We start from the raw sequence: 23,886 nt of genomic DNA on the forward strand, positions 1-23,886 counted from the left end.
CTTTACCCTACAATTGGAGCTGATCCACGTTAAACAGTCTATTCCAGCTGTTTTATCGTTGTCCACAGACACATCGCTGATGGTCTCCTTCCATGGAGAAGTCGTGGGTTGATATTAGGTAGTCGCACATCTCCATTTTATTAAAAATGCCTGCAAAGTCATACAATGAAGGCTTTCACGACCGGATGGTACTGTTGTTGATAATTCTTCCGGGTTATATGGCAGTGGTCCATGGAATTCTTCTGTTCCTAACGTTTCGTCCAATACTACGGTGGACATCCTCAGAGGTATGGCTGGTCCTGTTGAGTCCTGCCGACTGATGAGTCGGGCGTCGGAGAGTGGCCTAAATACCAAGGAAAGTGGGCATGGTCTAGCTTGCACATAGTAGCAGAGAGAAAACTAGTCAAAGATAAAATGTAACTATCGATAATAGTCCTTCATAGATAAAAATCACTTATCGATTCTGTAACGCCACTGTCCATATCTCGCTTAATTTCAAGGCCTTTTCTTTTCTATTAAAAGTATCTTCATCTTTATAAATTTCAATAGCCTCCCTATGCAGTCGTGGATAACAGTTCGTGGTAGCACTTAAAACTGTAGTTTCAGAAAACTTAACTACATGGTCACCTGACTGAAGTGCATGTTCCGCAATGGCCGATTTATCTATTTTTCCCAGTCGGCAAAGACTTTTATGCTCCTTTACCCTCGTATTCACACTTCTTTTCGTAGTACCAATATAGACCTTGCCACAAGTACACGGAATTTTATACACACCGCTAGACGATAATGGTGGCCTTCTATCTTTAACAGAACGAAGTACTTGTCCTATTTTCCTGGTAGGTTTGCATATCGGTTTCACTTTATGTTTCAGCAAAATTTTGCCGATTCGATCTGTAACCTTACTAATGAAAGGTAAAGACACCGTGTTCTTCCATTGTTGTGTACCATCCCTGTCCTTTTGCCTGCTGTAATTAGGTCTTAAAACTCTATTAATTTCTTTGTTTCAGTACCCATGTCCGCAGGTCGTGGTCGTGCGGTAGCGTTCTCGCTTCCCGCGCCCGGGTTCCCGGGTTCGATTCCCGGCGGGGTCAGGGATTTTCTCTGCTTCGTGATGACTGGGTGTTGTGTGATGTCCTTAGGTTACTTAGCTTTAAGTAGTTCTAAGTTCTAGGGGACTGATGACCAGAGATGTTAAGTCCCATAGTGCTCAGAGCCATTTTTTGAGTACCCATTCCTTTCGAAGGTTTTTTTCAGATGATTCAGTTCCGTATCCAGATGTTCCGGCGTAATTTAACTAAGGGGGAGAGAAAGGCCCTGAGGGATTTAAATGCGGACGAAGGGACCGTTGTTCTTCCATCTAATACAGGCAATGACACTGTGGTGCTGAACAAAGAGGACTACAGAAGTAAGATTTTGGATCTATTAGTGGCGGGACATTACAATAAACTTAGAAGAGACCCGACGGCTGTTATTTTGAGGAAAACTAATACGTTGATAAAGTCTTCTACTTCCATTCCACAGAAGGATAAAAAAGCTTTGCTAAGGAGTGAAGCTAAGTGTCCCAGACCTTATGGTTCACCTAAAGTTCACAAAATAAATCTCCCTCTGAGACCCATTGTTAGTGCGATTGATTCCCCTACTTATCAATTATCTAGGTATCTAGCTACTCTTCTACAACCACACATTGGTAAGACTGATTCTTATGTGGGGGATTCACGTCATTTTATTGAGAAAATTGAAGGTCTAACCTTGGCTCCTGAAGACATTTTGGTCAGTTTTGATATTGTATCTCTGTTTACTATGATTCCGGTCAATGAAGTTATGGTTTACATAACGGAAGTTTTCCCTGAAGATTTGACTGCTCTGTTTAGACACTGTCTCACATCTAGCTAGTTTCAGTGGGATGACGAGTTTTATGAGCAAGTGGATGGTGTTGCCATGGGTAACCCGTTGAGCCCTGCGATTGCCAATTTTTACATGGAGAAATTTGAACAATTAGCGTTGAATAAAGCAAATAAGAAACCATGTTGTTGGTATCGTTATGTAGACGACATATTCGTGGTTTGGACACACGGTAAAAAACCTTAGACGAATTTTTTGATTATCTTAATAGCATAAACCCTAAAATTCAGTTTACCATTGAAGTGGAAAAAGACCAGGCTATTTCGTTTCTCGATGTGTTAGTCATGAGACAGACCGATGCCAGTCTAAAACATAAAGTGTTTCGGAAGAGCAGACATACTGATAGATACTTACATAAGAACTCCAATCATCACCAACAAAAGAAAAGAGGTGTAACCAAAAGTTTAGTGGACAGGGCCAAACGGATTTGTACGCTGGAACATCTGGATATGGAACTGAATAATCATCTGAAACATGCCTTCGAAAAGAATGGGTACTCAAACAAAGAAATTAATAGAGTTTTAAGACCTAATTACAGCAGGCAAAAGGACAGGGATGGTACACAACAATGGAAGAACACGGTGTCTTTACCTTTCATTAGTAAGGTTACAGATCGAATCGGCAAAATTTTGCTGAAACATAAAGAGAAACCGGTATTCAAACCTACCAGAAAAATAGGACAAGTACTTCGTTCTGTTAAAGATAGAAGGCCACCATTATCATTTAGCGGTGTGTATAAAATTTCGTGTACTTGTGGCAAGGTCTATATTGGTACTACGAAAAGAAGTGTGAATACGAGGGTAAAGGAGCATAAAAGTCTTTGCCGACTGGGAAAAATAGATAAATCAGCCGTTGTGGAACATGCACTTCAGTCAGGTGACCATGTAGTTAAGTTTTCTGAAACTACAGTTTTAAGTGCTACCACGAACTGTTATCCACGACTGTATAGGGAGGCTATTGAAATTTATAAAGATGAAGATACTTTTAATAGAAAAGAAGAGGCCTTGAAATTAAGCGAGATATGGACAGTGGCGTTACAGAATCGATAAGTGATTTTTATCTATGACGGACTATTATCGATAGTTACATTTTATCTTTGACTAGTTTTCTCTCTGCTACGATGTGCAAGCTAGACCACGCCCACTTTCCTCGGTATTTAGGCCGCTTTCCGACGCCCGACTCATCAGTCGGCAGGTCTCAACAGGACCAGCCATACCTCTGAGGATGTCCACCGTAGTATTGGACGAAACGTTATGAATAGAAGAATTCCATGGACCACGGCCATATAACCCGGAAGAATTATCAACAACAATGGCGGCAAAGTCTTGCGTTATGTCTAAATCCAAGAGGTAATAATCGTCTATAAGTAGCTGCTGCAATATCCCGGGCAACTCCTCCATTAGAACATCCAATTTAACGTCTCCTAATTCCACTTTATGTGGTATAGCCACAGGAGTGTTATATATCTTCGAAATCGTCTCTAGTGCTTCCTTGCCGATATTGTCCAATATGTCTCTTGCTGTCACACTGTCGCTTCCATGTAGGAGAAATTGTAGCTTCGCCTTGACACCATGTCTCGCTGTGATGAACTTGGAGAATTTACTACGTAGATAATAGTTAAATGAGCCACACAGCTCCTTTTTTAACGTTACAGATCGTCCCTTCTCTAGCTGCTCCTGACAGTCCTCTTGATCACAGATTTTAACTACCACACTGTTATCGCAAAAGGGCTCTGTAATAGGAGAAAGCACATTTAAATTCTTCTTGCTAAGGAGCGTACCATTTTCCGTGTAATTTATGTTACCAATGTCAGAAACAAGATCGTCCAGGTTCTCCAGTAGTAACCATAAACCAAAGCGTTCGTCAGTTGGTCTCGTCCTCCTCCCTAATAGTTGAGGCATATAAAGTACTTTGGAGGAATCCATGTTGACACTTTCACAGAAGACTGATCTATCATGTGTCACTTCACCAGCAGATAAAGCACTGGGATTGCAGAAGGCACGTATAATTTTGTCACGTCATTCTGAAGCGACATTTGGACATTCGAATCTCTCTTCAAAGAATTCTTCTTACCGACGGATCAACATTTATAATGAATGGAAAACTGGATCCAAGAAATGTGTGTCACTGAGCTGCTGACAATCGACACTGGCTGAGGCATTAGAGCGTGCATGTTTGGTGTGGGATTATTGGAGACGATGCAATTTTTTGACAGTTCATTGAAACAACCTTGATGGTAACATATACAGACAATATCTTACCGAAGTACCAGTGCTCTCTTAAAAGAAGCACCAATTGATAAGACAGATATACACTGGTGTCCAAAATTAAAGCAACAAACCGCAATTTCCCGTGTTGTGTCCATGTTGTGTCTGATTCACGGTATAATCACACAAAATGTCAACAGATGTCCATACAATCGTATTCTGCACAGAAGATACCGTTTCAGTCAATGGACAACCATTTAAATAATGATTTCAGGGCACCTGTCAAACGGGGTAGTGCTTACCGGGTAGTCCCACATACACAATTGCTGTATATACAGTCACAGACGGTGCAGTATGGCACAAAGAAGATCCCTACCAGACTCTCTGCAGTGGAGTGTAAGCAGGACAGTCGCAAACTGACGTGACCCGAAGGCTTAATGTGAATCGTTCTGTTGTTTCACGAACGTGGTGACAACTTATATAGAAATCGAAACAGTATCCCGAAGACCAAGGCAGGGCCGACCACGTGTGACATCAGAAAGGGAGGACCGTTATCTGGCCGAAAGGGCACGACGGTACCACCTTTGCACTGCACGACAAATGCCATCTGACGTCGCAGCATCCACTGGGCGCGCTGTATTGAAACAAACGGTGTCTGGAGAACATGCTGGCCACTCTAGTCGAGCGATGTCGTCATCCTGAAGGAAGTCATTCACAAGATGTGCACGATAGGGCGCGAATTGTCGTCCATGAAGACGAATGCTACGCCAACATGCTGCCGATATGGTTGCACTACCGGTCGGAGGATGGCATTCACGTAGCGTACAGACATTACTGTGCCTTCCATGACCACCAGCGATGTACGTCGGCCCCACATAATGCCCCCATGCCCTCCTCCCCCCCAAAAAACCGCAGGGAACCTTCTCCTTGCAGCACTCACTGGACAGTGTGTCTAAGGCGATCATCTGACCGGGTTACCTCCAAACACGTCTGGTTGAAGGCATATGCGACACTCATCTGTGAAAAGAACGTGATTCCAGTCCTGAGCTGTCTATTTGGCTTCTTGGGCCCATCTGTACCGCGTTGCATGGTGTTGTGGTTGCAAAGATGGATCTCACCATGGACGTCGGGAGTGAAGTCGCACATCATGCAGCCTATTGCGCACAGTTTGAGTCGTAACACGACATCCTGTGGCTGCACAAAAAGCATTATTCAATCTGGTGGCGTTGCTGTCACGGTTCCTCCGAGTCATAATCCGTAGGTAGTGGTCATCCGCTGCAGTAGTAGCCCTTGGGCGGCCTGAGCGAGACATGTCATCGACAGTTCCTATCTTTCTGTATCTTCTCCATGTCTGAGCAACATCGCTTGGCTTCACTCTAAGACTCCTGGACACTTCGCTTGTTGAGAGCCCTTCCTGGCACAAAGTAACAATGCGGACGCGCGCGATTCGTGGTATTGACCGTCTAGGTCTGGTTGAATTACAGACAACACGAGCCTGTACCTCCTTCCTGGTGGAATAACTGGAACTGATCGGCTGTCGGACCTCCTCCGTCTAATAGGCGCTGTTCATACATGGTTGTTTACATCTCTGGGTGGATTTAGTGACATCTCTGAATATTCAAAGGGACTGTGTCTGTGATACAATATCCACAGTCAACGTCTATCTTCAGGAGTTCTGGGAACTGGGATGATGCAAAACTTTTTTTGACGTGTGTATGTCTGTGTCTCTGCGAGTTGTCAAACAATATTTTCCAAAGACGTGTTTGTTCAATTGAGGCTGACAATTGACGTGTGTATAGTGCCGTAGGCTGTGGACTGGACTAGCATATAAGATGCGTCGGGAAGTTTCGAGATACATGAACGCCATCCGCTGTATTGTTAAGTGATACACCCGCTCTAAATAATAACCTCCGTGATCGACACGGTTTGTCTGGACTAGACGTGCGTGTTTTGATATATTTCGTGGAAGAGATTAGCAGGCGTTGGTGTCGTGGTGTCGCAGGTGATCAGCGTTAGGGGCAAGTGCATTGTCTGACTCCACCGTCCATTTTGACACATGATGTCCTTTTTTTATTTATTTCCACGTCAAGTTCTGTAGGACCAAACTGAGGAGCAAATCTCCAAGGTCATGGTACGTGTCCGTGAAATTACAAAATAAAATCAATAACAGAAAAAATAAAATGTTTGTGAACCCAAAAACAAATCAGTTAAGTAAAGGCAATCAACAATACAACAAGAATCAGCTTAATTTTTCACGGAGCTCCTCAACAGAATAGAAGGAGTGATCCATGAGGAAATTTCAGTTTCGATTTGAAAGCTCGTGGATTACTGCTAAGATTTTGGAATTCAGGTGGTAGCTTATTGAAAATGGATACAGAAGTATACTGCACACCTTTCTGCACAAGACTTAAGGAAGTCCCATCCAAATGCAGGTTTGATTTCTGCCTAGTATTAACTGAGTGAAAACTGCTTATTCTAGGGAATAAGCTAATATTGGCAACAAAAAATGACAGTAAGGAATATATATATTGAGAGGCCAATGTTAAAATACCCAGACTAGTGAACAGGGGTTGACAAGAAGTTCGTGAACTTACACCACTTATTGCCTGAACCGCCAGTTTCTGAGCCAAAAATATCCTTTTAGAATGGGAAGAGTTACCCCAAAATATAATACCATACGACATAAGCGAATGAAGATAAGCAAAGTAGACTAATTTTCGTGTCGAACGATCACTCACTTCAGATACTGTTCGAATAGCAAAAATAGGAGCATTAATTCTTTGAACAAGATCCTGAACGTGTGCTTTCCATGACAATTTAGTATCTATCTGAACACCTAGAAATTTGAACTGTTCAGTTTCACTATTCATGTGCCCATTCTGTAAAATTAAAACGTCAGGTTTTGTTGTATTGTGTATTAGAAACCGCAAAAACTGAGTCTTACTGCGATTTAGCGTTAGTTTATTTTCTAAAATCTGTGAATTTAGGTCATGAACTGCACTATTTGAAACCGAGCCAATGCTGCACACGACATCCCTCACTACCAAGCTAGTGTCATTGGCCCCAACACTGATCCCTGGGGCAACCCCCCCTTGACTGTACACCAGACAGGCCCCACATCACAGCCATTCTCAACATCGTGAATAATGACTTTTTGCTGTCTGTTACTAAAGTGAGAGGTGGATCACTGGGAGCTACTCTACGTATTCTGTAATGATCCAACTTCTGGAACAATATGTTGTGATAAACACCATCAAATGCATTAGTTAAATAAAAAAATATGCCTAGCGTTCGAAACCTTTTGTTTAACCCATCCAGTACCCCACAGAGAAAAGAGAATATAGCATTTTCAGTTGTTAAACACTTCTAAAGCCGAATTGTGCAATTGTTAGCAAATCATGTGATATAAAATGATCAACTACCCTTACATAGACAGCCTTTTCAACAACTTGAGCAAACACTGATGATGGCATAGAAATAGGTCTAAAATTGTCTACATTATCCCTTTCTCCCTTTTTAGAAAGCGACTTTACTGCTGAGTACTTTAATCGTTCAGGAAACTGATCATTCCTAAAGGAAAAATTACAAATATGGCTTAATGCAGTGCTAACATGTGGAGCACAGTACTTTAATATTCTGCTAGGGACTCCATTATAACCATGAGAGTCCTTAGTCTTCAGTGATTTATTTATTCACTCAATCTCCCCCTTGTCTGTATCACAGAGGAGTATTTCAGACATAAATCCTGGAAAGGCATTTGCCAAGAAAGTTATGTGATTCCCTGTAGAAACAAAATCTTTATTTAATTCTCCAGCAATTTTCAGAAAATGATTGTTAAATACTGTACATATATCTGATTTATCAGTAACAGAAATATTTTTACTACGAACTGACTTTATATCGTCTACATTGTGCTGCTGACCAGATACTTCCTAACAACTGACCACATGGTTTTAATTTTATCTTGTGAATTAGTTATTCTATTTGCATACCACATACTCTTTGACATCGTAATAACTTACAATACTGTTTGCAATGTGCTACTGTAGCTTGATCGTGACAACATCTAACTTTTTGATATAATTCTCACTTTGTTCTACATAACATCCTTATCCCAGTAGTCTGCCACCCGGGCTGCCTATTATTGCTATTACCCAGTTTAGAACGTCCTAATGGAAAGCAACTCTCAAAGAGCATGAAAAATGTGTTAAGGAAAGCGTTATACAGGGTGATTCAAAAAGAATACCACAACTTTAGGAATTTAAAACTCTGCAACGACAAAAGGCAGAGATAAGCACTATCTGTCGGCGAATTAAGGGAGCTATAAAGTTTCATTTAGTTGTACATTTGTTCGCTTGAGGCGCTGTTGACTAGGCGTCAGCGTCAGTTGATGCTAAGATGGCGACCGCTCAACAGAAAGCTTTTTGTGTTATTGAGTACGGCAGAAGTGAATCGACGACAGTTGTTCAGCGTGCATTTCGAACGAAGTATGGTGTTAAACCTCCTGATAGATGGTGTATTAAACATTGGTATAAACAGTTTACAGAGAATAGGTGTTTGTGCAAAGGGAAAAGTTCTGGACGGCCGAGAACGAGTGATGAAAATGTAGCACGCATCCAGCAAGCATTTGTTCGCAGCCCAGGAAAATCGACTCGCAGAGCTAGCAGAGAGCTGCAAATTCTACAATCAACTGTATGGAGAGTTCTACGAAGAAGGTTAGTTGTGAAACGTCAACTACCCGAGGCGATGGATCGGCCGCCAGGCAGCCCGTGACAGAGCACTTCATCACTGGCCTCCAAGAAGCCCTGATCTTACCCCCTGCGATTTTTTCTTGTGGGGGTATGTTAAGGATATGGTGTTTCGGCCACCTCTCCCAGCCACCATTGATGATTTGAAACGAGAAATAACAGCAGCTATCCAAACTGTTACGCCTGATATGCTACAGAGAGTGTGGAACGAGTTGGAGTATCGGGTTGATATTGCTCGAGTGTCTGGAGGGGGCCATATTGAACATCTCTGAACTTGTTTTTGAGTGAAAAAAAAACCTTTTTAAATACTCTTTGTAATGATGTATAACAGAAGGTTATATTATGTTTCTTTCATTAAATACACATTTTTAAAGTTGTGGTATTCTTTTTCAATCACCCTGTATTTATCACCAAAGTTATCAGCACTATAAACATCCTGCCACTCTTGTTCCTTGATAAGGATTAAAAAACTCTCTATTCCTGTTGGATTAACTTTCCTACATAGTTTGTAATTATATGTGACATTTGTTTGAATACAAAAGCCTTTTAGTGTTAAAATTTGTGCATCATGGTCTGAAAGACCATTCACCCTTTTACTAAGAGAATGCCCATCTAGTAATGAAGAATGAACAAAATTATTGTCTATGGCTGTGCTAGTGTTCCTCTGCACCCTAATTCGAAAAAATACAGTCTGCATAAGATCATTTGAATTTAGGAGATCTCCCATAATCTTTTTTCTTGCACCATCATATACAAAATTTGTATTGAAATCACCACATATAACTAATTTCTGGTATTTCCTATAAAGTGAATCAAGAACTCCCTCTAGCTTGAGCTAAAATGCTCTGAAGTCAGAGTTAGGGGACCTATAAACAACAACAATTAGAAGTTTAGTTTCACTAAATTCAACTGCCCCTGCACAACATTCAAATATATTTTCAGTGCAGTTTGATGATGCATCTATGGGCTCAAATGGTATAGTGTCCTTTACATACATAGCCACTCCCCCATCCCACAAGGAACTCCTTGAAAAAGAGCCAGGTAATCTGTATCCTGGTAAAGGAAGCCCCTGAATTGTCAAACTATTTAAGTGGTGTTCCGATATACCAACAATTTCAGAGTCAACATCTATAAGCAGTTCACTAATTTTATATGTAATACCTCTTATATTTTGATGAAGTATGCTCATTCCTTTTCTACTTGGAAACATGACATCCTCTGAAGATGAGCCCTTAGTTAGAGGCGGCTCTAGGCGCTACAGTCAGGAACCGCGCGACCGCTACGGTCGCAGGTTCGAATCCTGCCTCGGGCATGGGTGTGTGTGATGTTCTTAGGTTAGTTAGGTTTAAGTAGTTCTAAGTTCTAGGGGACTGATGGCCTTAGAAGTTAAGTCCCATAGTGCTCAGAGCCATTTGAGGGACTTCCTGTATGCAGGTATACTTATCAGCTGACTTCAATCAAAAAAAGGTGCAGCTCTAACACCAACTACTGCAGGAATTTTTCCGTGATTGATCCCACCACCACCCACTACACTGTCACCTATAAGCTTCGCCAGCCTCCCCTTCCCCTCCCTATTGAGGTGCAGGTCATGCCTCGTGAAACCTGACCTACTGACAGACCCAACTGGCACCACCGAAATATGACTCATGCCCTCTGCCATGAGCGCCCTCTCCAGCCCCATGTTAACGCACCTAACAGCCACATTAAGATGATGCTGGTCATGACGCTGAAACAGCTGCACGAAGTGCACGTTAGAGCCACCAATTTGAATAGCTATCTTTACCTGGTCACCACCTACATTATATTCCCCATCCCTATCAAGACTGTTCCCTGCTCCACCCACTATCACTACCTGATCCTCCTTCATGAAATTCCTACATAACTCCCCCCTATGCTGAGCCAACCCTGCACTAGGATTCACAATGCTGGTGACCTGGTACTCACTCCCCAATACTTCCTACCGTGTGAACTATCTAGCAACAGAACTTTTATTCTTTCTGTTAGACTTTGCAACTGACCTAGGCCTCCTAATTGCTGAGGACTGCTGCATTTTCCCTTCATCTGCAGCTATAGGAGGCTCCTCTCCACTCAACTCTGACAGCTGGTCAAATCTATTGCATGTACACAAAGTATAACTGTCTGAATTCCTCCTCCTCCTCCTAGCTGCCTTCTTGCCAACTGCCAGTTCCCATTCCCCACCACCCTTTACCCTCCTCAACCTATCTAGTTCCTCCTTTGCGCGTTGTAACTGCACCTGAAAGGCACAGATCTTCCGCTCTAACTCCTCTACCAACTTATTCTACTACAGATTCTACTTTCCTAGGAGAGGATCTCGCCAGAATGCCCACTGGCTTCCCCATTGCATTCCTCCCAATGAAAATACTTTGAACAAATCCCACACCGTAACCCACTACTCAAAAACCTATGACAGAGCCCACACTTCTCACTCATGGTAAAATTTTACAGTTACTGAAAAAAACTATACGTCTACGTTACCTAAGTCATTTACACCAGTAGAACTATTTATGGAACTAACAACAGCGGTCTCGAAATTCTCTGTCTACTAAGAAAGCAACTACTTGTATTAATACTACTACACCACAACTAATACCAATTCCAACAAAACTTCGCAAAATTATTAGCTAAAACCAAAAATTCAAGCGGCCACTGGATCACTTAACGAAGTTAAAACACTGTTTTGTTGGTCATTATTACAAAAAAATGGTCCAAATGGCTCTGAGCACAATGGGACTTAACTTCTGAGGTCATCAGTCCTCTAGAACTTAGAACTACTTAAACCGAAGTAGCCTAAGGACATCACACACATCCATGCCTGAGGCAGGATTTGAACCAGCGACCGAAGCAGTCGCGCGGTTCCAGACTGTAGCGCCTAGAACCGCTCGGCCACTCCGGCCGGCGGTCATTATCACACACACACACACACACACACACACACACACACACACAGTCTGGTCATTACACAGGAAGACCTTGTGAGGTGTGGTTGTTTCGCGTACACCCGCGCGCGCGCACACACACACACACACACACTCTCTCTGTCTCTCTCTCTCTCTCTCTCTCTCTCTCTCTCTCTCACACACATACACACACACACAGCCTGGTCATTACACAGGAAGAACTTGTGAGGTGTGGCTGTTTCGCGTACACCCGCGCACACTCTCCCTCTCTCTCTCTCTCTCTCTCTCTCTCACACACACACACACACACACACACACACACACACACACAGCCTGGTCATTACACTGGAAGAACTTGTGAGGTGTGGTTGTTTCACGTATACCCGCGCGCATGTGTGTGTGAGTCTGCCTGTCTCTATGTGTATTCGTCTATGTGTATGTGCATATGAATATTTGTAGTATATTTAGTGGATAACCTAGATTAGTTTGGAGTCGACTACGCTTTTTAAGTACGTTTCTGTGATATTTGTTATCTCATTTAAGTATACATTTTATTCCTGGAAGGGAAATTTATTTCCATTGGTGGTTTTCAATTTTTGTTTCGTTATTTTCTTTTCCAGGGCTTGTTTTTAGTATCAATTGATCCTTTTTCGTTGTATAGACGTAACAAAAATTGCGATATTGCTTCTCACGGTTCGGTTTTTCAGTTTCCAGTACCGCTGTCTTCGTTTGAGCCATGTAGGTCAAGGTAAAAAATCGATTACAGTTGTGCGATTGGTGTATTTTTATGTTCGGTTTTTTTATTCTAGGCTAATTCGTGTGTATAATTTATAGATTATCATTTTTTTTAGTGAGGGGCGTTTCTGGTATCGCTGTCTTCGCTTGTGCTATAGGTAAAGTGAAGTATTCGATTCCAGCTTTGTATTTGCTGTAGGTATATTTCGTTTATTCTAGTTGAATTCGCGTGTCCTGTTTTTGGAGTATTAGGTTGCTCGCGGATCTTACCTTTATAAACTTTTGTTTGTAATTTGTTCCCGTGGTTATCCCGTAAATATCATTTTATTTGCTGACTGAAGTAATTTGCGTGTTTCTTACGTTTGTTTTTGAGCATGGTGGTCTGTGCTGTGGTCGCCATCTTGACGTGTGTAATTAGCCTGTTATTAAATACTGTCTGTGACTGTTTTAGTAACTACGGTAAATCATCTTCTTTAGTCCTAACGTGACGTCATTGGCCAAAGCAGACGGGTGGAATCGGACCTTACCCTATTCCCAAAACAAGATCCCATACGATGGTCTCAGCAATGGAGAAAATGGCGGGATACGGGAAAAGTCCTCTCTTTCCTATACATTTATCAGGATAGGTAGCATGAAGACGATTACGGAAGACCATCGCCAAACGTGAAAGAGTCCTGTTATCTTGAAACTGTGCGACATTCCAGTAAAGGCACGTTCCGGTAGTTGTGTAACTTCGTCTTGGACACATTGCAAAAAGCGTGCTCCAGTTCAGCGGCAAGCTAAGGAGATCGATGAACTAATCGCCCACGATTCCATACAGTACGTTTACACTTCACTGTCTCTGTGTGACGTTCCAGGGGGATCATCACCACTCAAAGCACATGTTGTGACAGTTAATGCTTCCATTGTGACGATTCCGTGCTAAGACATGTAATAAGAAAATAAGAACAACATGAAATGAAAAAGAGAGATATCCCCTCTAAGAGGTTATGTATCGAGCCCTTTGCTACGAATTTGAACCACTACAATATATTTAACCGCTCTCCCGTCAAAAGTGATACTGCGGTAACCTGTTATGCAGTATCTTTTCCTTGTCTTCGACTTCATTTTTTGTTGTCTACGCTGTTTGGTTTGATGATCACGTTTTGAGTTTGCTCTATTTCTAATATTGTAGTGGCGCTAACAATTTATTCCCTCTTGTACAGTGAAAAACGACCACATTTTATTACATGTTATTCAGGATCAGGACAAAGGGTTGATTTTTGTCACATGTTGACTGGAAACTGCGGATCCAAAAGAAAAAAAGAGAAACTGTAGGCAACAGATGGGACAGAGGTATTTATCTGACAAAGATGTGTGTATCAGTGGGATGTCTGGAAGCGATTCTGAACAATTGCACAACTTCATCAAAACGCCCCTTGCGCATGTCAATAGATGTTTCCTGTTGTTACCTTGGGTAATGTAAATTAATGGTAGATCTACGAGGGAAGGTAAAAATTTCACTCTTTGTTACACAGATGGCATTAACATTAATTATGTTTTACGTTGGTATATGTCATGCAGTAATGTAAATCAAATGTTTTACGTGCAAAGTAGTTTTATTTGTACAACCACTTTTTTAACAGAAATTAATCGAAAGGTATGTAAGAAGGCTACTATTTCATGATCAACAATTACAAAAGGGCGGCAGAATTAGAGGGTGGCCATAATTCTCAAGAAAAAGTTTCCCGTTAGGACTTTCGGCCCTGGCAGCCGTAAATAAAAACGTCAAGAAAGTGTACAGCGTGGTACTGGATGATCAGCGATCGAAGGTACGTAAAACAGTTACGTCTCAGGAGCATTGGGAGAGAGTGTACCGTTCAGGTTACATGAAATGTGAACTAGGAGAATGCTTTATGCAGGATGGATGCCACATTTGTAGATTACTGACCAAAGACAAATGCAAACAGAATTTCTCAGCAATATTTGCACTGTTTAGGACAGCCTCAACTGATCTGTTGCACCGATTTGTTGCTGTGGATGAACTTAGGACTACAATGTCACGCCAGAAATGAAGCTGGTATCACAACGAGGGGTCGAATCATGTGGGCAGTCATAAGAAAAATAAAAAATAAAAAAAATAAAAAACATTCATTTAATCTACATCTACATTTATACTCCGCAAGCCACCCAACGGTGTGTGGCGGAGGGCACTTTAAGTGCCACTGTCATTACCTCCCTTTTCTGTTACAGTCGCGTATCGTTCGCGGGAAGAACGACTGCCGGAAATCCTCCGTGCGCGCTCGAATCTCTCTAATTTTACATTCGTGATCTCCTCGGGAGGTATAAGTAGGGGGAAGCAATGTATTCGATATCTCATCCAGAAACGCACCCTCTCGAAACCTGGACAGCAAGCTGAACCGCGATGCAGAGCGTCTCTCTTACAGAGTCTGCCACTTGAGTTTGCTAAACATCTCCGTCACGCTATCACGCTTTCCAAATAACCCTGTGACGAAACGCGCCGCTCTTCTTTGGATCTTCTCCATCTCCTCTGTCAACCCGATCTGGTATGGATCCCACACTGATGAGCAATACTCAAGTATAGGTCGAACGAGTGTTTTGTAAGCCAACTCCTTTGTTGATGGACTACATTTTCTAAGGACTCTCCCAATGAATCTCAACCTGGTACCCGCCTTACCAACAATTAATTTTATATGATCATTCCACTTCAAATCGTTCCGCACGCATACTCCCAGATATTTTACAGAAGTAACTGCTACCAGTGTTCATATAATCATAGAATAAAGGATCCTTCTTTCTATGTACTCGCAATACATTACATTTGTCTATGTTAAGGGTCAGTTGCCACTCCCTGCACCAAGTGCCTATCCGCTGCAGATCCTCCTGCGTTTCGCTACAATTTTCTAATGCTGCAACTTCTCTGTATACTACAGCATCATCCGCGAAAAGCCGCATGGAACTTCCGACACTATCTACTAGGTCATTTATATATACACTCCTGGAAATTGAAATAAGAACACCGTGAATTCATTGTCCCAGGAAGGGGAAACTTTATTGACACATTCCTGGGGTCAGATACATCACATGATCACACTGACAGAACCACAGGCACATAGACACAGGCAACAGAGCATGCATAATGTCGGCACTAGTACAGTGTATATCCACCTTTCGCAGAAATGCAGGCTGCTATTCTCCCATGGAGACGATCGTAGAGATGCTGGATGTAGTCCTGTGGAACGGCTTGCCATGCCATTTCCACCTGGCGCCTCAGTTGGACCAGCGTTCGTGCTGGACGTGCAGACCGCGTGAGACGACGCTTCATCCAGTCCCAAACATGCTCAATGGGGGACAGATCCGGAGATCTTGCTGGCCAGGGTAGTTGACTTACACCTTCTAGAGCACGTTGGGTGGCACGGGATACATGCGGACGTGCATTGTCCTGTTGGAACAGCAAGTTCCCTTGCCGGTCTAGGAATGGTAGAACGATGGGTTCGGTGACGGTTTGGATGTACCGTGCACTATTCAGTGTCCCCTCGACGATCACCAGTGGTGTACGGCCAGTGTAGGAGATCGCTCCCCACACCATGATGCCGGGTGTTGGCCCTGTGTGCCTCGGTCGTATGCAGTCCTGATTGTGGCGCTTACCTGCACGGCGCCAAACACGCATACGACCATCATTGGCACCAAGGCAGAAGCGACTCTCATCGCTGAAGACGATACGTCTCCATTCGTCCCTCCATTCACGCCTGTCGCGACACCACAGGAGGCGGGCTGCACGATGTTGGGGCGTGAGCGGAAGACGGCCTAACGGTGTGCGGGACCGTAGCCCAGCTTCATGGAGACGGTTGCGAATGGTCCTCGCCGATACCCCAGGAGCAACAGTGTCCCTAATTTGCTGGGAAGTGGCGGTGCGGTCCCCTACGGCACTGCGTAGGATCCTACGGTCTTGGCGTGCATCCGTGCGTCGCTGCGGTCCGGTCCCAGGTCGACGGGCACGTGCACCTTCCGCCGACCACTGGCGACAACATCGATGTACTGTGGAGACCTCACGCCCCACGTGTTGAGCAATTCGGCGGTACGTCCACCCGGCCTCCCGCATGCCCACTATACGCCCTCGCTCAAAGTCCGTCAACTGCACATACAGTTCACGTCCACGCTGTCGCGGCATGCTACCAGTGTTAAAGACTGCGATGGAGCTCCGTATGCCACGGCAAACTGGCTGACACTGACGGCGGCGGTGCACAAATGCTGCGCAGCTAGCGCCATTCGACGGTCAACACCACGGTTCCTGGCGTGTCCGCTGTGCCGTGCGTGTGATCATTGCTTGTACAGCCCTCTCGTAGTGTCCGGAGCAAGTATGGTGGGTCTGACACACCGGTGTCAATGTGTTCTTTTTTCCATTTCCAGGAGTGTATTGCGAAAAGCAATGGTCCCATAACACTCCCCTGTGGCACGCCAGAGGTTACTTTAACGTCTGTAGACGTCTCTCCATTGATAACAACATCCTGTGTTCTGTTTGCTAAAAACTCTTCAATCCAGCCACACAGCTGGTCTGATATTCCGTAGGCTCTTACTTTGTTTATCAGGCGACAGTGCGGAACTGTATCGAACGCCTTCCGGAAATCAAAGAAAATGGCATCTACCTGGGAGCCTGTATCTAATATTTTCTGGGTCTGGTGAACAAATAAAGCGAGTTGGGTCTCACACGATCGCTGTTTCCGGAATCCATGTTGATTCCTACAGAGTAGATTCTGGGTTTCCAGAAACGACGTGATACGTGAGCAAGAAACATGTTCTAAAATTCTACAACAGATCGCCGTCAGAGATATAGGTCTATAGTTTTGCGCATCTGCTCGACGACCCTTCTTGAAGACTGGGACTACCTGTGCTCTTTTCCAATCATTTGGAACCTTCCGTTACTCTAGAAACTTGCGGTACACGGCTGTTAGAAGGGGGGCAAGTTCTATCGCAATCTACTAGAAACGTGTGATGTAAGTGTTTTCTGGCATGCAAAAGCTATTCTCCGTGTTGATTACGAAGTTACCCAATAGTTAACGATTCCTGATAGTCTTCTCGTCCAGATGAATGAAACGAGGAGATTACGCCGCAAAACAAGTGCAATTTCGACATGAAGACACTGTCTGTAGCTGTTAGGTCGAGAAATCTTCACATTCTCCTAGTACTGATAGTGAAGGTTTAAATTCGGTAGCGACCTGTACAAAACTAGTAATGACGTTTGTATGGCTCCTGTTATATTCTGCTCTGAGTGTTACTGCTTCAAAGGGCCAAGACAAACACTGCTTATTCACCACCACTAAATATGCAGCGAAGTTCCGTAGTATGACGGAAACAGTGATGCTGTTAAGTGAGAAACGCCACAGCTGGATGTGACACTGCTATATGACGGAAGGGTGTCAGTACTGGGTCGATGTTACAGGCTTATCCTTCCTATGGTTTCCCTAAATAAATGCCTTTGAATTATTGGATGAATCAGATTTTGATGACCTCATCATTAACAAACACTTAACATATCCTTTCATCTCATAAATTCTGTAATCATACATTTCCAACAGTGTCTTTAATGACGCATACCTATTCTTTCAGTTTATTTTCTAAAACTAGTGTTGAAGTATGTATCGTCTGCAATGCGCTGTGAAATTTTTACTAGTGTGAGCGATTCTCCCACTTCCAGACATCACGCTTACCTCTGAAATAACTAGTTGTGCGTCTAGAAATTTAACGCTATATTTACTTTACGAGTTCCATTCATGTTGTAAATTACGACATTAGTTAGCGATGGAAAGGTGTATCTGGATTTTTAAATTTATTTATTCAGCCTACTAAATCATAATTAAAACGTTTCTAAAACTATCCACATCCATACTGACACGAAATTTTTAACCATTGGCAGTAGTTTAATTATATCACGGGCGTTTGTGCTATAAAACGAAGCATTAATACACGAATTATGGATATTAATGAACATACAGGATTTGATGTTAGTAGGATCATTTCATGGTGTTACAATTACATCCTAAAAGTATTCCAACAGCGACGACGAGAATTAAGTTTTCAACAAACTTTCCAATAAAAATAACTTGTTTCCGATCAATCTCTGTTTCGTTTTAGTATAAAAGAGCGATATTTTTTAGGCCTGGAGCCAAGATAATTCTTTAATTGAAATATAAATAATGAAAACCGAACTCTACAGAGAAATTTTAAACTGTTTCCCGATAAAAAAGGAGTAGACCGTCAACTAGCTAACAAATAAATTCATGGATTCCGTTCTGAAACTGGTTAGACGTCGTCTTCGACCCCATATCTTAATCTTGATATTTTGCCTTGCTGAGGCCTTGGTTGAGGTAGGCACGCATTTCTAAGGGCTTTTTTGATCTGATTTATTGCTGTATTTGGACACTAGTGGCATCATTATGTGAGATTAGTTATGCGTGGAGAAGGTACAGATCAACGTTGACAATATTTAACAGCCTTACCAGGGAGTGGTTTAAGTCGCTGTCTCCGTAGTGGGTTAACACTGTAAGGCTTTATGGAATGCTAATTTGGCTGATAACGACTTGAGGATTAGAGATTTGCAAACGAATCGCTGTATTCAGCAAAGGCACGACTTAGAATAAATTCGTTAAGGAAGAGCTGTTTAGCTCAGCAGTGGCGGATGATCGTAGCGATAACAACAAAACTAGAGACGAATTACTAAAGAAAGCTGATGAAGAAGCTGCGTAAAGTCAAATGTATCATTATTAGGCGATCAGCTAAGGCCTTAGAATATGAAAAGGAATAAGATGGCTTGAAAGACTGGAGTAAAATTGAAGAGTTGGGGTACTCTGTTTCCTCCGCTCATTATTGTTAAGTAATGTCGTATTACGTACACATAATCTGCAAGGATCGTGCCGTACCATTCTTGACGGGTAGCCCAGATGCCACCATGTAAGAATCACCGATGGTCTCGACCTTGTACACATCGTAGCACTCTATGCGAGCGTCGAACAGCTTGTAGATGGAGTTCAGAAAAGTGACTACCTGTAATAAAACAAGCGGTTCTGTTATAATAACACGCGTTTTTGGAAAGAAGTAAATTGTTTTCTGAATGATACGTTGGATGCACACAGGGACCCACCTCAAGAGGGCTGCTAATGGCTGCTATCTCAGTGAAGCCCACGATGTCACTGAAGTACACAGTCACCGCTGCGTAAAATTCTGCCGGAACCTGCAAAAGATGTACCATGTATAGTAACAGCACGAAGCTTTCCTTGCTTCTATGGTCTGCATAAACATTAAAAGCCCTGTGAATGTAATGTTTCTTCGACATATGTTATCAGACACTACCAACTCCGAGTTGCAGTAGTAACAAGAAGGAAAATGGTCAACTAAGCTTTCCCTTTAATGGAAACCAGCTATATTTAAGCCAACTGTCCGTATCTTCTCAGAAAAGGTACGTTTTTATGTAAAATGAGCTTAGTATACCATTAAGAAAAAAAATTCAGTAAACTAATGGAAAAGGGAAGATACAAACTCAAAATCCAAATTATCTGGTCTTAGAATTAGTACTGGTGTTCAAAATGGTTCAAATGGCTCTGAGCACTATGGGACTTAACTTCTAAGGTCATCAGTCCCCTAGAACTTAGAACTACTTAAACCTAACTAACCTAAGGACATCACACAGATCCATGCCCAAGGCAGGATTCGAACCTGCGACCGTAGCGGTCGCGCGGTTCCAGGCTGTAGCGCCTAGAACCGCTCGGCCACCCTGGCCGGCCAGTACTGGTGTGCAAAAACGTATGAACGAAAGTAACTTTCTCATGATATGCCACTGCCAAGTAGCATAGCTCTATGAAAGTTGGACCATTCAACAAAAAGAGAACTGCTGCAGTATAGTACAGAAGATAACTGAAATTAATACGCAATGAGACAAACAGAAATGACACTTTTATTCAAAGACAATAATTACACTGAAGTCATAGTGATTTATGTTGGTCCCCTGGTCATTACAAACGGTGGGCTATGGATGCTAATGGGATGTGTGATCGCCATAGACGTCAATTCTTGCTCTTCAACATATTTCCAAGAGGCGAACAGAAATGACAGTTTTATTCAAAGAAAATAAGTGCACTGAAGTGTCCGCCGGACCTTGTAAATTGTGGAACATGGTTCTTAATAGCGCGTGTGATCAACACAGACGCAATACATGCTCTGCAACGTGCTTCGATGCTAGCCGCAAGGTTGGTACGGAGTTCTTGTGGTAGGGAGTTTCACTCCTCAATCACTCCGGTTGGCAACTGCTGGATGGTCGTTGGTGCACGTGGACGCACTGCAATACGTCTCCCCAATGCATCCTAGACGTGATCGACAGGATTAGTCGGGGGTTGGTTAGGCTAGTCCATTCGTTGAATATGGTCTCGTTCCAAGAGCTGTGCTGTGCGATGAGGTCGCGCATTGCCATCCACAAAGAAAGAAGTCTGGGTCGATTACACCACTGAAAAGACGTACAAGGGAAAGGAGTACAGTGTCACAATGACGCTGGCCGACGGGTTTACCTTGTTCAAAAGTGTGGACGTCAGTAAGCCAATGCAATATTATGCCTTCCCACACCACAACACCTGGACCAGCAATCATGTTCGACAATGATCCTGGATGCGTTATGCGTTCCCATCTCTCGCAGTTTAAAGGTATGCCCAGCATTGTCGAATATTATCGTTTTGGTGGTCAACGTGTTATGGTGCACAGGGGAGGGGGGCGGGGAGCTTACTGTTACATGGGCGTACTGATCTCCAAATCTTTGAACTAGTTACACTCACCAATCAACGTTACTGTGAAACTGTACTACTGCCCCACGTGTGTTTCATAGAGCTATGTTATTTGTCAGGGACACGTCATGCGAAAATAATTTTCCACCCTAAGCTTTGCACACCGGTGTACTTTTTATTCCTTTTTCCGTACTTGCAGTCAGCATATTTTTCTACTTAAATGCTAAGTCTGACATTTGGGAGTAATTATTTTGTAGAAATACGCTGAAGTGGCAAGGGAACTGACATAGACATGCATATTCAATTACAGAAATATGTAAAGAGGCAGAAAACGGGGCTGCGGTTGGCAACGCCTATATAAGACAAGTGTCTCGCGCAGTTGTTCAAATGGCTCAAATAGCTCTGAGCACTATGGGACTTAACTTCTGAGGTCATCAGTCCCCTAGAACTTAGAACTACTTAAACCTAACTAATCTAAGGACGTCACACACATCCATGCCCGATGCAGGATTCGAACCTGCGACCGTAGCGGTCGCGCGGTTCCAGACTGTAGCGCCTAGAACCGCTCGGCCACTCCGGCCGGCGCGCAGTTGTTAGATCAGTTACTGTAGCTACAATGGCAGGCTATCAATATTTAAGTGAGGTTTAACATGATGTTATAGTCGGTGCACGAACAATGGGACACAGCATCTCCGAGGTAGCGATGAAATGGGGACTTCCCCGTACGACTATTTCACGAGTGTACCGTATGTATCAGGAATCCGGTAAAACATCAAATCTCCGACATCGCTGCGGTCGGAAAATTGTCCTGCAAAAGCGGGACTAACGACGACGGAAGAGAATCGTTCAGCGCGACAGAAGTACAACTGTTCCGCAAATTGCTGCAGATTTCAACGCCGGGCCAACAACAAGCGTCGGAGTGCGAACCATTCAACGAAACATCATCAATATGGGCTTTCAGTGCCGAAGGGCCACTCGTGTACCCTTGATGACTGCACGACAAAAAGATTTACGCCTCACCTCGATCCGTCAACGCCGACATTGGATTGTTGATGACTGGAAACATGTTGCCTGGTCGGACGGGTCTCATTTCAAATTGTATCGTGTACGGGTACGGAGACAACTTCATGAATCCATGGACCCTGCATGTTAGCATGGTACTGTTCAAGTTGGTAGAGGCTCTGTAATGGTGTGGGACGTGTGCAGCTGGAGTGATATGGGTCCACAAATACGTCTAGATACGACTTTGACAGGTGACACGTACTTAAGCATCCTGTCTGATCACCTGCACCCATTCATGTCCATTGTGCATTCCGACGGACTTCGACAATTCCAGCAGCACAATGTGACACCACACACGTCCGGAATTGCTACAGAGTGGCTCCAGGAACACACTTCGGAGTTTGAGCACTTCCCCTGGTCACCAAACTCCCTAGACATGAACATTTTTGCGCGTATCTGGGATGCCTTGCAACGTACTCTTCAGAAGAGATCACTCCCTCGTATTCTTGCGGATTTATGGACAGCCACGCAGGATTCATGGTGTCAGTTCTCTCTAGCATTACGTCAAACATTAGTCGAGTCCACGTCATGTCGTGCTGCGGCACTTCTGCGTCCTCGTGAGGGCCCTACACGATGTTAAGGAGATGTACCAGTTTCTTTGCCTCTTCAGTGTATATAATTCCTTTCGGAAGGTACATACATTTAGCGTAAGAATTGACTTTCTTCTTTTTTTAACAAGTTATAAAAGAGTGTCATAATAGATTTTATGATACAATGTATCTAACTTCATGAGTCACTATTTGGTATTTATTTTAAGACGAATTTTAAAACATCTAAGTAAGGTTGGAAGCCAGACGAGCTTCTTACATAGCTGAAGACGCAGCGCCAACCTTGCCAGAAGTGACGTGAACCTGCGCGGCGGCCTAGTAACACTGACCAATCCGAGTGCGCTTTTTAAGCGGTTTTCCACGCTCGTTTAGGCAAATACTGAGATGCATCTCAATTTACCCTTCAGGAAGTGCGATAAATTAAATTCAATAACGGCACACAAAAAACGAAGTTTACACTATTTACAGACGAAAGTTGTACACAAAATTAGTTTAATTGACGACAGAACGGGCCTCGACTCACAAAATAAATTTGGCAGATCACAGATGCTAGCAAAGAGAAGTTAGAAAGCTGGCATTCACGGGACATTCAGGTACTGTATTCTACTCTGCGCAACAGAATTAAATCATTACTTTTTCGAAACCCTTTAATTCCCACGCATTGCGATGCAGAAGTTTGAAATTTTGCTCTAAGGTACGCACAGCCTCACACCGTAAGGGCGCAAAACCGTGGCGCCCTGCGTCACGACACCTTCGGGCACGACGACGCTTCAAATAGCAAGGAGTCAATACGTGCGAAAGGAAGGCCAGAGCTCTGAAGTTCACGTGCGCTGTAACCTGGGTTAATTATGACACACTCGCACCAAACTTCACCACAAACCCGTCCGAAGGGACCGTGGAAGTTTCACGTGGTGGGAAGTTTGTCACACCCCCTCTTACCCGCACTGTGCGCCTCTGAGGTGGAGGTCAGGGCCGCGACGCCCAGTGTTGAAATCAGGTGG

At 43.4% G+C, this 23,886-nt stretch overlaps 1 protein-coding gene across 1 annotated transcript in view; it reads right to left on the reverse strand.

Moving 5' to 3' along the window:
• Positions 1–23,886, reverse strand: part of LOC126474185 (receptor-type guanylate cyclase gcy-19) — a 438,242-nt gene that overhangs the window by 102,974 nt on the left and 311,382 nt on the right. Inside the window, exons 9-10 of the mRNA XM_050101647.1 lie at positions 19,649–19,738; positions 19,428–19,551 (exon numbers count right to left, since the gene is read on the reverse strand). Of these exons, the coding sequence (XP_049957604.1) occupies positions 19,428–19,551; positions 19,649–19,738 (214 nt within the window). The remainder of the gene's footprint in view (positions 1–19,427; positions 19,552–19,648; positions 19,739–23,886) is intronic.

This window comes from Schistocerca serialis, chromosome 4 (assembly GCF_023864345.2).
Source record: "Schistocerca serialis cubense isolate TAMUIC-IGC-003099 chromosome 4, iqSchSeri2.2, whole genome shotgun sequence".
NCBI lineage: Eukaryota > Metazoa > Arthropoda > Insecta > Orthoptera > Acrididae > Schistocerca > Schistocerca serialis.